This window comes from Drosophila rhopaloa, unplaced genomic scaffold, assembly GCF_018152115.1.
Source record: "Drosophila rhopaloa isolate 14029-0021.01 unplaced genomic scaffold, ASM1815211v1 contig_115, whole genome shotgun sequence".
Classification (NCBI taxonomy): domain Eukaryota; kingdom Metazoa; phylum Arthropoda; class Insecta; order Diptera; family Drosophilidae; genus Drosophila; species Drosophila rhopaloa.
In genome coordinates, this window is record NW_025334990.1 from 3249429 (window position 1) to 3264786 (window position 15358).

Genomic DNA, 15358 nt, shown 5'->3' on the forward strand with positions numbered 1-15358 from the left:
CAAAAGTAATATGTTTTTCTTTCTGTTCGTGCATTTGTTCATTACACCTTAACTGTTTCGGGCAGGTGCCAATGATGGGCAAACGTTGTTGAATTTATGGCCAATAAATTAAAAAACTTTTACACAGTTCCACAAATCCAAAGGGAACACGACAGTGCGCTTAGTACCTGGAAAGACATTTGGCAACATTAATTGAAAAACCCCGACTCTTGCAAGTGTGGCTGAGCATATCAAAGGCAATTACGGATGCCGTTAACAGCAGCCAAATGGCGAGGATACCACCCACTTGCCGCTGCCCCACTCATCTCATTATTTAGTTAATTATATGTTTGTGTGCCGGCAATTAGAACTCAGATTTCATTGTTGGCCAAAAACCATTTTGTGGCCTACTCGGTTGCCATCAATGGAGATGATGATGTCCATGAATGACTTTCACCGCCGAAAGGGCAAGCAGGCAACTTGGATCTGCTTTGCTTTGCTTACCGCAAACTTCTAATTAATTTGAAAGGAAACATTTGAAACGCCTTGTGTTGTGGTTACAGTAGCCCCTCCTCTCACAGCCACCCAGTGAAATGGGTCCTAGACATATGCAAACGCCTCTACATTTTCCTGTGCGCTCATTAGAAGGCAGCTCGTTAAATATAACAGTGCTTGCACTCTAGGCCAAGAAGCCAAATAAGTCATTCAATACCATTAAAGCCCTTCTGTGATTTAACAACTAGATTCGTCAAGAAACAAAATTAATAAAAAGTTTGGAAATTGTGCAAAGCTGGCGTTCATCTGTCCACTTCTCTGGCGAAAAAGTTCCACTCGAAAAACTGTCAAAATTATCTTGGCCAGCTAAAAGTTGTCCAACTTTAGGCTCTTAACACATTTAATTAAGAAGCGGAAAAACCCGAAATTTTTGCGGCCCAAGTGCCACACACAATGCATTAAAACTGAACTGAAAGTGAAATTGTTGGCAGTGCAACTTTTAGTTTTAGGAATCCATTTCGGTTTGGTTACATCATTTCGATGGCTTAAACCCTCTCGCTTTTGCTTTCCTAATTTTTATACCCTTGCAGAGGGTATTATAATTTTGGTCAAAAGTGTGCAACGCAGTGAAGGAGACATCTCCGACCCTATAAAGTATATATATTCTTGATCAGGATCACCTCCTGAGTTGATATAGCCATGTCCGTCTGTCCGTCTGTCTGTTTCTACGCAAACTAGTCTCTCAGTTTTAAAGCTATCGAATTGAAACTTTGCACACACCCTTCTTTCCTTTGCACGCAGTATATATGTCGGAACGGCCGGGATCGGCCGACTATATCCTATAGCTGCCATATAACTGATTGATCGGAAATGCCATAACTTTGGTGTTTGTAAAGTTAGGAAGCTGGGATTTTCTATGGGTTTTATATTTGGCCAATCAATCCGACCTACCAAATATCATAAGGATCAGCCGACTATATCTTATAGCCGCCGTATATCTGATTGATCGGAAATGCCATAACTTTGGTGGTTGTTAAGTTAGGAAGTTGGGATTTTCTGTGAGTTTTATTTTTGGCCAATCAATCCGACCTATTAAATTTCATAAGGATCGGCCGACTATATCCTATAGCTGCCATATAACTGAACGATTGGAAATGCCATAACTTTGGTGTTTTTAAAGTTAGGAAGTTGGGATTTTTTATGTGTATTAAGAATGCATCTTGTGAATAATTTTGGAGAATATAATGTACATAATATTCTGCAAGGGTATATCAACTTCGGCTCCGCCCGAAGTTAGCTTTCCTTTCTTGTTTTTGTATTTTATTTGCTTGAGATTTTCCCCAAAAACCTTGCACACAACTGGGAAACAAGAGAAACAACAACAGCGAATGGAAAAGTTTCCCCAGCTATGCCAAATGTTTGTATAATTCCGTTGAAAAACTTTTAATAAGCTTACATTTTTTCTAAATTTTTTTTTTTTAACTTTTATTTTTACCATTGATATGAGCTTTATAACTTTAAAATTTGGAAAAAATGTGGGGCTTAACAGAGCGAAACTAATAATATAAGGCTTGAGGATTAAAGAGGACTATTCAATTGTTTAATTAGATACTAAAGCTCAGAGAGGAATTTTTTATTTTAAAAGAAGCTTAGCAATTAGATGTTTTAACACTTTTTGTAAGAATTAAGAATATTTGAAATATTAAATATATTTATTAAAATAGGAATACAGAGTAAACTAATTAAGCAATACTGACATCTTACCTGTTGTACAGACTGAAAGTCACTGTATGGAACATGTCAAGAGACTTGGCATGTCAACCGCAAAATAAACAAAATTCGTGACCAGAGGGAAAAGGCGTCCAAAGACTCACAACGATAGAAACTGACCCCAGAAGATCAGGGAAGGGAATCTCCATAAGTCATTAACCAAGTGATAAAGAACCTGGCCTTGGGGCAATACAAGTTGTCATTCAAGACGACGACAACGGCTTGTCATTAGCGGCCGAAAATGTTGCATTTAGTTGTGGGCTTGATGAATATGGTTAATTCCAGTTTATATACCGTGGGCCGTGGAGTCTGGGAAATATGTATTTGTCCCAAGGCAACGATGACAGCGCCTGACCAAGACACATTTTTCGTTTGTCCTCTAATTGCATATCTGAGGATGGTGATTATAATGGAGATGGCGATGATGATGGGGATGCCGTACAATTACCAAAGTCTCCTGCTGTGCCGAGCTCTGTTTTGATGTCGTGGCCAGAAGAAGAACCCCTGGCCTTTGGTCTTTTGGTCAGGCAATGCCGAGTTTTAGTGTCTAATTAAAAGCAACAGCAACTGGCCTCTTAATTTATGCTCGTTCAGGGACAGGTTCCGAGAAAATCCCTCCTCACATTTGGCTTTTCCATTCAGTATTTGCATGTTTTCTCTCGGGATGCTTAATGTTCTTGCCTTGAAAAGTTTACAGCATAATTCGTACACTTGGCTCGTAATTCGCAGCTGTGTCGGAAGGTAAAAGTTGGAGGGGTAAATTGCATGTTTCGAGTCTTTGAATGTCGCACACCTGATTTCTCGTTTTTTTTTCGTAATGTCTTGGAGATTTTCAATGATCCCAATGAAATGATTATGTGTGCAATTAAAATACATTTTTACTTTACTTTTCAGTATTTGTTTAAATTAGTTTAAATTTATTGAAGCTGGCTTTGGACCGTTAGAGGTAAAAATAAAATCTGGATGACGTAACAACAATAAATAAATTTAAAAAATCAATTTTTATTTGTATTTCTTAAATATTATTATATTTTTGTTTTTACTTCAAGAATTTCTTTTACTAAATTAAAAACCAAGCAAGCCTTGTTTCACCTTTCGAATTTTGTTTTCCCAATATTTCAAATCAAATTCAAGTTCGTGAAAAATCACAGGAAAAACATTTAAAGTGTATGTTAAGAACAACGTAAAAAATTGGCATCCAAATTTATAGTTTTACAATTGGAAAAGTATTCTGAAAGTTACAGTGCATCATGGCGGATCCAGAAATGAATCAAGATACTGGGGTGTCACCTATGGATGGCGGTTCCACCTTTAACTTAAACGAACGATTGGATTGCGAGAATTTAGGTAAGGAAAAATCTGGAAACGTCAACTAAATATATACAAATGCTAAAAAATGTCAAAAATAGAGGAGATGACGGATGGTTGGACCGATGGCCAGAGACCTTCATTCGTTACCGCACTTATGCGATTGTTTGGCAATGTGTTCGGTAAAAAAATCAAGAGCTTCTTGTTATATTTTCATCTAATAATACCCTTTTTCGCAGTTGATATGTTCAGGGCGATTTTCAGCTGAAAAGAAATACCAAGAACCCCGTTTATCCGTAATCAGTATTTAAAAAAGTTTTCCCAGTTTGCTGTCTAATTTGAAAAATAAAGTCGTTTAGTATATCAATTCTGTTTATTTTAATATGACTAGTTTTATACAAGATTTTTAGCCGCAGTAGATTTCGGTTAATACGGGAATACGGCAATAGCAGGTGCAGGTTTCGAACTCTTTCACATACTCGGATATTTCGGAGAGGAACTTCTCTAGATTTTCCGGATTCCTAAAGATGTTTTTGTCCACATTTAGGTTGTTATCTACCAGTATTTTCCAGCGGCGCATGCTGGCAATGACGTCACCGCAAAAATCACGTTTATTTTTGTGCTCCGACTTTTTGATGTTTTGCATGAGCTTCTTTTGCTTCCCTGGAAATTAATTAATAACTTATTAATGTACCTGATTTCATAAAAACGTATACTTTTCAAAATTAAGAGTAGTTTTGTTTATAATCTTTAAAGGATTTACTAAACTTACTGTGCGCTAAATTCTTTTGCACTAACGCCGCGTGAGCATCCCTCTGTGAAGCATCGTACATCTCAATGATCCTGTACATGCGTTTGTCGATATCCTTGGACAATTTCAAGGCGGTTTCGCACTTCGGCTTGCATTGGCTCCAATAGCGCGCCCCCTCAAACGGACTTCGGCTCAGCTTATCGCTCCTTTTAAAATTAAGTCGATCCTTATTTCTGGAGGCCACGTGTTTTGCCTCTTGCGATTTCACATTGCCATTATGAAACCGAAAGTGTAAGCTTGCCAGCAGTTTCTCTATTCGCGACATGCAGCTAAGGGTAAATTTATAATATATTTTATCCAGTTAAAAAGTGGTTTTAAGGTTGATAGAAATATTCAAGCAGCTATCGTGTTAGATTTTATATAAATACTTACTGGCTTTAAACTATATACTTAAATATAAGCGAAAATAACGCCTGTTAAAATGTTCAACGATAAAAGTGAGCTATTAAGTTAATGTAATATTGAGTTACACAAAGATGTTTAAAGTGCGCATTATCAATAAAAAAGGTAGTATAATAATAAATGCTCACTTGGAGTTCTTCAGGGAGTAGACTCCCGGAATCGCGTAGGTGCGCAGCAGGTGGTGCAGCTTGAAGGCCACGCAGTTTAGCAGATCCTCTGCGGCGCACACCTGCAACCTTAGCAATTTGCTGTGGTCGTGCACCGTTTGCCGGCTTTTCCAGCCCCGGAACAGAGCCTGAATCTTGGTGGCCGACCTGTTGTAGTGATCCACCAGCCTCTTCTGCAGCATGTTCTCCACGAAACTGTAGTGATTGTTTCTGACCGAGAATCCGCGCCACCACCGCTGAATCGTGATGGCTGCCTTCCTTTTGTCTTGAAACTTCTTCCGGAAAAAGAATCTCCGCCAGTTTTGTTGGATGATTCGAGCTGCCTTATACTGTTTGTAGTCCAGAAGGAGCATCCAGGTACTGAAATGTAAAGCATTATTTAGCTAAGTGACCAAGTTATTGCATTAAATGGCAGATTCGGTTTATCAAAACATCTTGATTTAGCTTTATGGCAAGTTTATTGTACTGTCTTGTTATACCCTTGCAGAGAGTATTATAATTTCAGTCAAAAGTTTGCAACGCAGTGAATGAGACATTTCCGACCCTATAAAGTATATATATTCTTGATCAGGATCACCTCCTGAGTTGATATAAGCATGTCCGTCTGCCTGTTTCTACGCAAACCAGTCTCTCAGTTTTAAAGATATAGAATTAAAACTTTGCACACACCCTTCTTTCCTTTGCACGCAGTATACAAGTCGGAACGGCCGGGATCGGCCGACTATATCCTATAGCTGATCCGACCTACCAAATTTCATAAGAATCGACCGACTATATCCTACAGCTGCCATACAAGTGAACGATTGGAAATACCATAACTTTGGTGTTTTTAAAGTTAGGAAGTTGGGATTTTCTCTGGGTTTTATATTTGGCCAATCAATCTGACCTACCAAATTTCATAATTTCACTATATGCTAAGCCGCCATATAGCTGATTGATCGGAAATGCCATAACTTTGGTGTTTGTAAAGTTAGGAAGTTGGGATTTTCTTTGGGTTTTACATTTGGCCAATCAATCTGACCAAAAGGATCAGCCGACTATATCCTATAGCTGCCATATACCTGAACGATTGGAAATGCCATAACTTTGGTGTTTTTAAAGTTAGGAAGTTGGGATTTTTATGAATAATACTCATAAAAAATCCCAACATCCTAACTTTAAATGCATTATATGAATAGTTTTAGAGAATATAAATTACAGAATATTCTGCTTAGCTTTTCTTTCTTGTTTTGACTGAAATGATCTTTTTATTACCATCTCCAAAAAATCAATGTTGGTAACATTTTGTTGATATATTTTGACTGATATTATCATTTTATTACCATCGCCAAAAAAAAAATGTTGGTAAGATTAGGACTTTTTCAGTCTTTTAATATGTGTACGCGGAGGTCTATATCCTATAGCTTCCATAGGAATAATTGGGTCAAATATCTACGATTTTCGGTTTTAAAAGATTTTTTTCTAAATCTCGCTGTATTTGTCTATTATAATATTTTTATCCCGTTTTTGGACTAAGACCTTGAGAAAATCACCAGCTTATTAGTTCAATGTTAAACATGCTACCAAATCTTTCCGATCGGATGACAGACCATATGGACTAGGCATATAGTTTACATAATAACCAAGAAAGGAAGCCAGCTTCGGCAAACCGAAGATAAGCCCTTGCAGTTATTACAAAACGATATTTCGATTTCTATGCCTATATTACTAAAAACTATGAAGCTATGTCGATTTTGCGCTGCATTTTGCCATCGTTTCTATGTCAGCTATATGATATTGTTGTCCAATTCTCAAAGGAATATTTTGATAAACAGAAACAAGCAGATAGTTTCAAAACGGAAACTAGTTTGCGTAGAATCTGAGGGACTAGTTTGTGAAGAAACGGAGATCTAACAAAAATACAATATTAAACGGGAAAAGTTGGACTTATCAGTTGTTCACTACCCTATAATGATTCGTTTCAAAAGCAAAAACATTGTACAGGATTTCTATAGGGGCAAACAAGCATTGTAGTCTCATGTTTATTATCTCTGTTTATATACATACATATGTTATAAGAATTTCGATCTTCGCATTCAGTTTAATTTTGTTCAGATCAGTCTAGAATTGACGTCTCTATCGGTCGCAATGAAATCGGAGTGTTTGGTGATCGTTTTAATGTTCTTTCTTTTTGAAGAACATCCGTTTACTGATGCTAACTCAATCAAAGATTTGCAACAGGATCCATCTAATCAGTTTATTAAAAGCGAATGCAATGAATATTGCTTTTTGATTTTTAAGCCTGTTCTTGATCATTTCGTACAACTTAAAGTAGCATCTGATACCAACCAGGAACTGAAAAGCCAAGTAAATACCATGAAAGAGACTATATTACACTTGCAGAGTCAGTTGGTAATAAAAGAAGAATTTATAAATGTGAAAAATGAGCAAGCCAAGGCCCACGATGAACACCTTAAAAATAGAGATGAACAAATTTTGGACCTAAGAAATCATATTAAATCGATTGAGACATCTCTAACTGAAAAATCGAAACTGCTTTTGGAATGCCAGAAAGCAGATGACAATTTACCTGACTCATGTCCCAGTGGCAGTCCCAATGGCATTTACCAAATAAAACTTCGCGGCCTTGAAGCATTTAAAGTGCCTTGCGTGTCGTCTCCATCTGGTTGGACTGTGATTCAGAGGCGTCTTGACGGATCCGAGAACTTCGATCGAAACTGGGATGATTATAAAAGAGGATTTGGGAACATAAGCGGAGAATTTTTCATTGGACTGGAAAAATTGCATCGGATGACAGAAGCACGACCCCACGAACTCTACATTAAACTTGGGAATTTTAATGGATCCACAAGCTACGCTCAATATGACGATTTTAAAGTTGGCAATGAGGACGAATTTTACAAGCTTAAGAATCTAGGAAATTATTCTGGTAATGCCGGAGACTCCCTTATATACCATAAAAATCAAAAGTTTTCCACATTTGATCGGGATAATGACGAAGATAACGGAAATTGCGCTGGGAATGAAAATGGTGGTTGGTGGTTTATCGAATGCTATTGTACATCTAGGTATGCATGTTAAATTATAATGTTATTTATTCTTATTAATTTAACCACTTACATTACAGTGCCCTCAATGCGAAATATTATAAAGATGGAAAAGCTAAAGGTTTGTTTACTTCAAACCTAATATTTTGGGGTACATGGCATGGATACGACTGGAAAAACTCACTTACCTTTGTGGAAATGATGATTAGACCTACATCATTGTGAACCGCAGTTGTTAACTATCAAAAACCATAATTTCAATCCAAAAGTTGTGAATTTAAAAGTATGAATTCTGTCTGTTATAAACTATTTTGTATACTAATTAATACCATTAATATTTGAATAAATTAAACCTGTTTGCAATTGACTTCCCCCTTTTTTGTTGGAAGTTTTTTGATTTTTCCTGGATGGAATCCCGCAATAAAATTAATAACACTCCCTTTAAAAACGGAGCTCAGGAGACTATACATGTTTCTTTTTATTTGGATGCCATTGCCAGCCACGCTTAGTATTTATTAAGTTGAAATACACTTGCAGAATATTTTGTAAATTATATTCTCCAAAATTAATGCATCATATTCTTAACACTCATAAAAAATCCCAACTTCCTAACTTTACAAACACCAAAGTTATGGCATTTCCGATCAATCAGTTATATGGCAGCTATAGGATATAGTCGGCCGATCCCGGCCTTTCCGAATTATATACTGCGTGCAGAGAAAGAAGGGTGTGTGCAAAGTTTCATACGGACATGCTTATATCAACTCAGGAGGTGATCCTGATCAAGAATATATATAGTTTATAGGGTCGGAGGTGTCTCCTTTACTGCGTTGCACACTTTTGACCAAAATTATAATACCCTCTGCAAGGGTATAAAAATAAACTTTTTATGTGTCGAACCTTTTAATTAAGTCTGAAGTCTGTAAGTCTTATTTTAAATAGTGTACATTAAGTATGAAATTGATATTTTGCTTACCGGGAAATATGTTGCATTCTGAATTGAGATGATTTTACTGATCCCTGGTTGGACTCTGATAATACACTGCTACAAATGGTGAGACGTGATCAAGTATTTATACGTATACATCAACTGAGCAATCGTGCTTACGGTACTTCCTCACTTTGTGGCGCAGTGCCCCTTCGGGTGTGGTGCATCATTGGGATGTGGCCTGAGAACATACTGCTAAAGTAATCGCGTTGATTCCTGGTACAAATAAATCTAAGGGTTTTTCCTAAACTTAAATCTTTGCTAAATTTAAATGTGTGTGTTTGTTGGACGATCCGTGTGTTTTAACATGTTTTAATAGAACAAAGTGTTGTTTGTGACTGACATCTCGATGGAAAATCGATGATTCGGAGATTTCCGTCTAGCAGCTGGCTATAATTTATGGCCATCGGCGATTATTTCCGCATAAATCTTTGGGTTTTGCGTCCGGGTCTTCTTTCAGACGACATATTTTATTTCGCCTCTGTATCAACATGTTTCCCGCTTATCGCGTCACGAGCAAACAAATTTATGTGACTTTTTCTCCACCTCGGGGTTCCATAAATATTCCCCAGACTGGTTAGAGTTTTCTAAGGCTGTATTTAATTGAATTGTACGACTGTCTGTGGGCTGAAGTTTACTTGGGCTCAGCCAGAGCCTCCTCATTGGCAGATTCCCATTTATGATGCCCTTGACTGCAACGGGTCTCCAATTGTGTTCTAATGCTGACAAATGGTCGAGGTTAAGTTGCCATAAATTCGGCACACCAAATGCCGTTAGGTGGTGGTCGTCCGGCTGCCACTTGAAATGAAAATCGATACAGAACCACGTCGCTTTCCCTGCTCATTATGCGCCACAAATGAACCGCACAGGCACACACACACACACACACACACACACACAATCGCAAACAAACGGGCGGAAATGAAACGGAAATTCTCATTTATGGCGCCCTTGACGCCATTTCCAGTTTGGCCGCTATCTATTTGGCCCTGACAAGTTGGCACTGCTCGCTGATTTCTGATGCAGATTGCGATTGCAGGTCCTGATTGCAGCAGCCATGAGATTTATGGTCTATATACCCCGTGCTGACCCAGTAACTGATAGGAAAACTAGACCAGAAAGGGCCAACAATTTGGTACGTCCTAGTCTCTCAAAAACTTTTCACCTTGAGGATTCGCTTGCGGTTTTTTTGGGTATTCGACTGGCATGGCCGTAAATTAGTTTTTACACCTGACTGACTGGGAACAGCATGTTGTTTGATCTCTCGAAGGTGTATTTTAATTGTCCTCCAATAAGAAGTCTAGACGAGAGGACGGGAGCTGCCTCAGCTATTTATTTTTGGAATGTGTTCGCTTGTGTAAATACAGAAAGGTCCTGCCTGGGTTTATGACACACACAAAAGGAAGGGAGCCCAAATCTAATTTGAAAAGTACTAACCCGTAACGGGGCAAGGGCCATATATCAAAAGAAGCTGCTAACCCAAAACCCGACAAGCAAGGAATTTACGAGCCAGCACCCCAAACATGTTAACCATAAAATTGCTCCGAAAGCAGGGGGAAATGGTCCAAAACCCACCTAGCTCGCCTTTAAGAAACCCCTTTAATTTTCTGTGGCGCATATTATCAACTAGAAGTAATTCGCAAAAAATAGAAAATAAAATCGTTCAATGATTTAAAACCAAATTAAAAAACCCTGGACTGCATGCGCCCCATTTCTCAATACATTCTTGATACGATGTTATAGTTTATCTAACTTTAACTCTTAAATAAGGACAAAGTTTTAGTCAAAAGTAGCTAAAACGAAAACGACATATAAAATGTACATTACATATGATTTTTCTGACAGATTACAAGACAATGATTACAACCCTAAAATGACATTGAGAAGTTGGCTGTTACTGTAAACTTCTACATATTTTGACCAAATCAAAGAAAACGTAAAGTAGGCTAGGCGTTAATGGTGAGTATTAAAATGTGAACCAATTCATTAGCTCATCAGAACTCACACTCGACAGTAAATTACAGCAGAAACGTCTGGTCAAAGAAAGATTGTATCATCGCTCGCTTGTGGACCGGAAATTAAGAAAAAAATATATGCAAGTAAAAAATCCAAAAATTATACATCTTTTATAAATTGCATACACATTGCTGGAGGCTGTGGGCTTCAGCCGTAATCACCATATAAATGGATCGCATCAAGATCGGCGAGCAGCTGTTTTTCCAGCGAAGTGACGGACGAGTCCATCCGGTGGTCTGCACGGCCAAGAATCCGGAGCTCGACTCTGTGACTGGGGAATGGACGGAGGGCGCGGTCGTCAAGGGCAAGGAGGTGCCCATAAGTCTGCTGATTAACATTAATCGTCATATATTCGCTGAGAATCAATCGCCAGCGATGGTCTGCACTCCATCGCCGACTGCGACGGGCTCAATGATTCCGAAACCGAGGGATTCGAGTCCCGCAGAGGGACCTCCTGACTCCTATCGGAAGTCCCTGGGCAAGAATCCCTATGCGGAGCGCATGAGGGAGTTCCGCAGTAAGATGGCCCCAAGAAAAACCGAGACTCGTTCGGTGGTCAATCGTGACCTGGCTGGGGCGTCTACCTCGCGAGTGGCCTTTTGCAAGGCCCGCAATGTGAGTCCCGCCCAACCACGCAAGTCCCAGGGTGCCAACAACAACCAACGCTGCTCCAGTGTGGTGAGGGAGGTGAACCGCATGAAGGAGGAGCGGGAGAAGAGAAGGGCTCGCCAGGCGGAGCAGCTGCTGGAGAAGGATGCACTTCGTCGCCAGGATCCGGGGAATCCCAACTGGGAGGTGGCCCTCATGCTGCGCCAATACCAGGCCACCTTGAACTTTTCCCCTCTCCGGTTCCTAGATCCACATGGCGACTTTGTGCAGCCAATCACCGTGTGTGTGCGCAAACGACCCATGAGTCGGAGGGAGAACAACTCCAAGAACATGGACATCATCACAGTGCCCACGGCCGATTCACTGATCGTCCATGAGCTGCGCCTCAAGGTGGATCTCACCAAGTTCCTGGAGCACCACAAGTTCCGCTTTGACTACACCTTCGACGAGGAGTGCTCCAATTCGCTGGTCTACGACCACACAGCTCGTCCCTTGATCAGGACCATGTTTGAGGGCGGCAATGCCACATGTTTCGCCTACGGACAAACGGGCAGCGGCAAGACCCACACCATGGGCGGGGAGTTCTGCGGCAAGGTTCAGGACTGCGGAACCGGCATCTATGCCATGGCAGCTCGCGATGTCTTCGAGGAGGTGTCACGGCCGGAGTATCGCGAACTGGGCGCCAAGATCACATGCAGCTTCTTCGAAATATACGGCACCAAGGTGTTCGATCTCTTGCACACGGACAAACCGCTGCTGCGGGTTCTGGAGGATGGCAGACAGCAAGTCGTGGTGGTGGGACTGAGGGAGATGCCGGTGACCAAGGTGGATGACGTCCTCAGACTGATTGAGCTGGGGAATAAGGAGCGCACTTCCGGCCAGACCTCGGCGAATGCCAAGTCATCGCGCTCCCATGCCGTCTTCCAGATGGCCCTCCACTTGCCCGATTCCTGGGGTCCCTACGGCAAGTGCTCCTTTGTGGACCTGGCGGGCAACGAACGCGGGGCGGATACGCAATCCGCCGATCGCCAAACTCGACTCGAGGGAGCCGAGATCAACAAATCCCTGCTGGCTCTCAAGGAGTGCATTCGGGCTCTTAGCCGCCAATCCAGTCACCTTCCCTTCCGTGGCTCCAAGTTGACGCAAGTCCTGCGGGACTCCTTTGTCGGCGGGAAGAAAAACAAGACCTGCATGATAGCCATGATATCGCCATCCATGAGCTGTGTGGAGCATACCCTCAATACCCTACGTTACGCGGATAGGGTAAAGGAACTGGTGGCCAAGGAAGATGATGCCTTCCAATCCCCAGGGGGGGATGAAGAGAAGGCCCCCGATCTGAACGATGAATCCGAGCCAGAAATCCTGGACTACGAGGAGCCGTTGGAGGAGGAACAAGAACCGGAATATGAAGATGAACAAAATCAGCACATTTCTATATCCTCTGAAGAAGCAAGTTATTATACTCAGCAAAATACCAGCAGTATGAAGGAACAAACTTCCCTTACGAACCTCAATGAAACCATAGAACTATCCAATCCTAAGAGTGAGCAGGTGAAACTTCAGCAAGTGGTTGAACAGCACGAACTGTTGATAGATTATCTGGAGAACTTTGTGCGTGATTCTCGGACTCTAGATCCCAAAGAGGAATTCAAAGGATTAAACGACGTATTCGTGGAACTGGCCAATATTGTAAATTTTACCAGGGACTTGGTACTCAATTTCAATGCTCAGCGATTAATTAACGGCATGGTGGACAAGGATGGGAAGCCGAATGAAAGTGGAAAGGATTTGCAGAAGAACGACTAGATAGACTCCTTCATAATACCCCCATTGTATTTATTTTGTACCACTCTGTATCTTTTCATTTGAGTTTTGGGAGACCTTCAATCGTCACAAATTTCGATTCGATAAACAAGCAGTTAATGAAAATTCAAGCACGAATCTAGTTTTCTTTCCCCACAGCCACGGCCCCACACTGCACTCAAGTTTCACTTGAACTCGCCGAGGTAAAATAAAAAACTTTTCCCCTTCCTGCGGACTTTTCTTTTTATATAGCTTCCCAACTTGCTGTATGAGTTTCCACCGCTCGCTGATACAAATTTATGACCGTCCAAAGTGTAATCAACAACATGAGGAAAGCGAGTGGGAGCGAACAAAAGAAACCGAACCTTTGGGGTGGATTTGTTAACTTGGTTAACGGGCAATATATCCGGCATCATATGTAACAGGTCCGCGAGAAGCCACAAGAAGTGTAAAAAGAACGGTGCGAAACTTTTGACTGCAATAAAGCAAAAAGTAAATGTTTCAAGTGACTCGAACAGGTATCCCGAAATATGGAGCAAAGAAGTTGGGATGCTCTTTTTGAAGTTTAAGATATAAGTTAAAATTGGCAATGTGGTTACTAAAGCACTCAATCAAAAATACATCAAAAATAAAAATAAGCAAAGTGATACAATTATAATGCATATTTCCAATAAGTAAGTCTACTCCTGGGAACAACAATAAAAACTTCTCCATTTGAAAAATCCTTTCTGATTTTTAAACATTTTCCCATTTGTCATATAAGCTCACTTTGTCGTCTCTTAGTTTACTATGTAGTGTATAATAACTTTCATAAAAACATCTCTGATAACTCATTCCAAATGATGTCCATGCTGATCAAAGATGAAAAAGTGTCCCTTTGGTGCTTTAAATTAGACTGAAGCTTTATATATAAATCTTTATGATAGGCAGATCCAAATCGTTGGTAGAGAATGCTTGAGGGTAAGGTTTAAACTCCAAGCTAATAACACTGCGAATAGATACGACATCGACATTTTTCTTTAATATTTCCAGATAATTAAAATATGTATTTTCAAGTTTAAGTTCTCAACCACTCAGATTACATATTTCAAATAATTAACTATGATGAAGCAAAGCATAAGCGTCGTTTTTTCAACGAACTTTTACCAAATTTTAAGCAAATAACAATTATTTGAAATTTTGATTTAAAATGGCTTACAAATTGTTTACCGAGTCGTGAACTTGCTTCGGTAAATTCTTGCAAAACTTTAAAGTGTCAAATGCTGATGACGACGAGCACGACGATGACGATGATGAAGCTCAACCACAAGCAGCTGTAGACAATTTCCTGCCCCTCCGTCATACTCCCGAAGTCTCTACACAAGTAAATGTAAAATTTCCCCCAGATGCTGAAAATTGCAACTAATTCCACGAGCTGAGGAAACTTTTGCAGAACTTGCCGCACACACAGAGATCTCTCATTTGGAAAACTTTAAAATTAGTTAAGTTCGAGCTGAGATATCCAATAATGCAGCCCCAAAATGTGAACAAACAAATTCATCTGCGACTTCAGTCTCTCTTCTCCACTTTGCTTACATTTGAATGGATTGGTTGGGTTTCCAGTTTGGTTTGGTCTGGGTTTTGGTTTAAGTTCGGGGCATATATTTGCATCAACTTTTCCTTTGATGTGGCCTCAAATTTGCGGCATATGTAAGACTACCCACACAAACTTGATCCAAAAACTTTCAATCAAATTAGCCCAATGCAATGAACGTTGGCTGGAGTATTTGAAAACATTTGTTTGTTATATATATTGGAGAAATATATAGATATTTTTCTTATGAATAATACTAAAATTACTAAAATATGTAGTAAATGAATTCAAGGAATTGATACGCAAACAAGTTTGGTTAAAAATAATCAAAGTTGTAAAGTTCATAGTGAAAGGATTAGCCAACTTGAGGTCAATAAAAATATAAATCTA

The 15358-nt window shown here is 39.9% G+C and overlaps 4 protein-coding genes across 6 annotated transcripts; 3 read left to right on the plus strand and 1 right to left on the minus strand.

The window, feature by feature from the left end:
- Positions 1 to 3320: 3320 nt before the first annotated feature.
- On the plus strand, positions 3321 to 3919 carry LOC108048667. 2 transcript variants are annotated; one of them, XM_044459797.1, is made up of 4 exons: positions 3321 to 3411; positions 3472 to 3591; positions 3654 to 3734; positions 3792 to 3919. In XM_044459797.1, exons 2-4 carry the CDS (start codon positions 3495 to 3497, stop codon positions 3818 to 3820), a joined length of 207 nt encoding a protein of 68 aa, XP_044315732.1. In that variant the 5' UTR covers positions 3321 to 3411; positions 3472 to 3494; the 3' UTR covers positions 3821 to 3919. The 2 variants fall into 2 exon arrangements, with proteins under 2 accessions (XP_044315732.1, XP_016984966.2); XM_017129477.2 differs by having other exon boundaries at positions 3354 to 3591.
- LOC108048666 lies at positions 3907 to 9283 on the minus strand. Of its 2 annotated transcripts, none has more exons than XM_044459794.1 (5): positions 9088 to 9283; positions 8956 to 9021; positions 4894 to 5292; positions 4325 to 4632; positions 3907 to 4215 (listed from the first exon to the last, which is right to left on the minus strand). In XM_044459794.1, exons 1-5 carry the CDS (start codon positions 9156 to 9158, stop codon positions 3959 to 3961), a joined length of 1101 nt encoding a protein of 366 aa, XP_044315729.1. In that variant the 5' UTR covers positions 9159 to 9283; the 3' UTR covers positions 3907 to 3958. The 2 variants fall into 2 exon arrangements, with proteins under 2 accessions (XP_044315729.1, XP_044315728.1); XM_044459793.1 differs by having other exon boundaries at positions 8956 to 9024.
- Positions 7016 to 8346, plus strand: LOC108038081 (fibrinogen-like protein 1). Its single transcript, XM_017114798.1, has 2 exons — positions 7016 to 8000; positions 8060 to 8346. The coding sequence occupies exons 1-2, from the start codon at positions 7060 to 7062 to the stop codon at positions 8202 to 8204; spliced, it is 1086 nt and encodes a 361-aa protein (XP_016970287.1). The 5' UTR covers positions 7016 to 7059; the 3' UTR covers positions 8205 to 8346.
- A 1685-nt stretch (positions 9284 to 10968) lies between the features above and the next one.
- On the plus strand, positions 10969 to 13526 carry LOC108038079 (kinesin-like protein Klp59C). Its single transcript, XM_017114795.2, has one exon. It carries the CDS (start codon positions 11152 to 11154, stop codon positions 13396 to 13398), a length of 2247 nt encoding a protein of 748 aa, XP_016970284.1. The 5' UTR covers positions 10969 to 11151; the 3' UTR covers positions 13399 to 13526.
- Positions 13527 to 15358: the final 1832 nt, after the last annotated feature.

Bases quoted from the DNA above. Each gene is read 5' to 3' on its own strand.
- LOC108048667 (XM_044459797.1), top strand. From the start codon at position 3,495: ATGGCGGATCCAGAAATGAATCAAGATACTGGGGTGTCACCTATGGAT. The intron at 3,592-3,653 runs GTAAGGAAAAAT...TGTCAAAAATAG, and splicing joins ATTGGATTGCGAGAATTTAG to AGGAGATGACGGATGGTTGG. The intron at 3,735-3,791 runs GTAAAAAAATCA...CCTTTTTCGCAG, and splicing joins ATTGTTTGGCAATGTGTTCG to TTGATATGTTCAGGGCGATT.
- LOC108038081 (XM_017114798.1), top strand. From the start codon at position 7,060: ATGAAATCGGAGTGTTTGGTGATCGTTTTAATGTTCTTTCTTTTTGAA. The intron at 8,001-8,059 runs GTATGCATGTTA...CTTACATTACAG, and splicing joins GAATGCTATTGTACATCTAG to TGCCCTCAATGCGAAATATT.
- LOC108048666 (XM_044459793.1), bottom strand. From the start codon at position 9,158: ATGTTCTCAGGCCACATCCCAATGATGCACCACACCCGAAGGGGCACT. The intron at 4,633-4,893 runs GTGAGCATTTAT...ATTTACCCTTAG, and splicing joins TACTCCCTGAAGAACTCCAA to CTGCATGTCGCGAATAGAGA. The intron at 4,216-4,324 runs GTAAGTTTAGTA...ATTAATTTCCAG, and splicing joins GCAAAAGAATTTAGCGCACA to GGAAGCAAAAGAAGCTCATG.
- LOC108038079 (XM_017114795.2), top strand. From the start codon at position 11,152: ATGGATCGCATCAAGATCGGCGAGCAGCTGTTTTTCCAGCGAAGTGAC.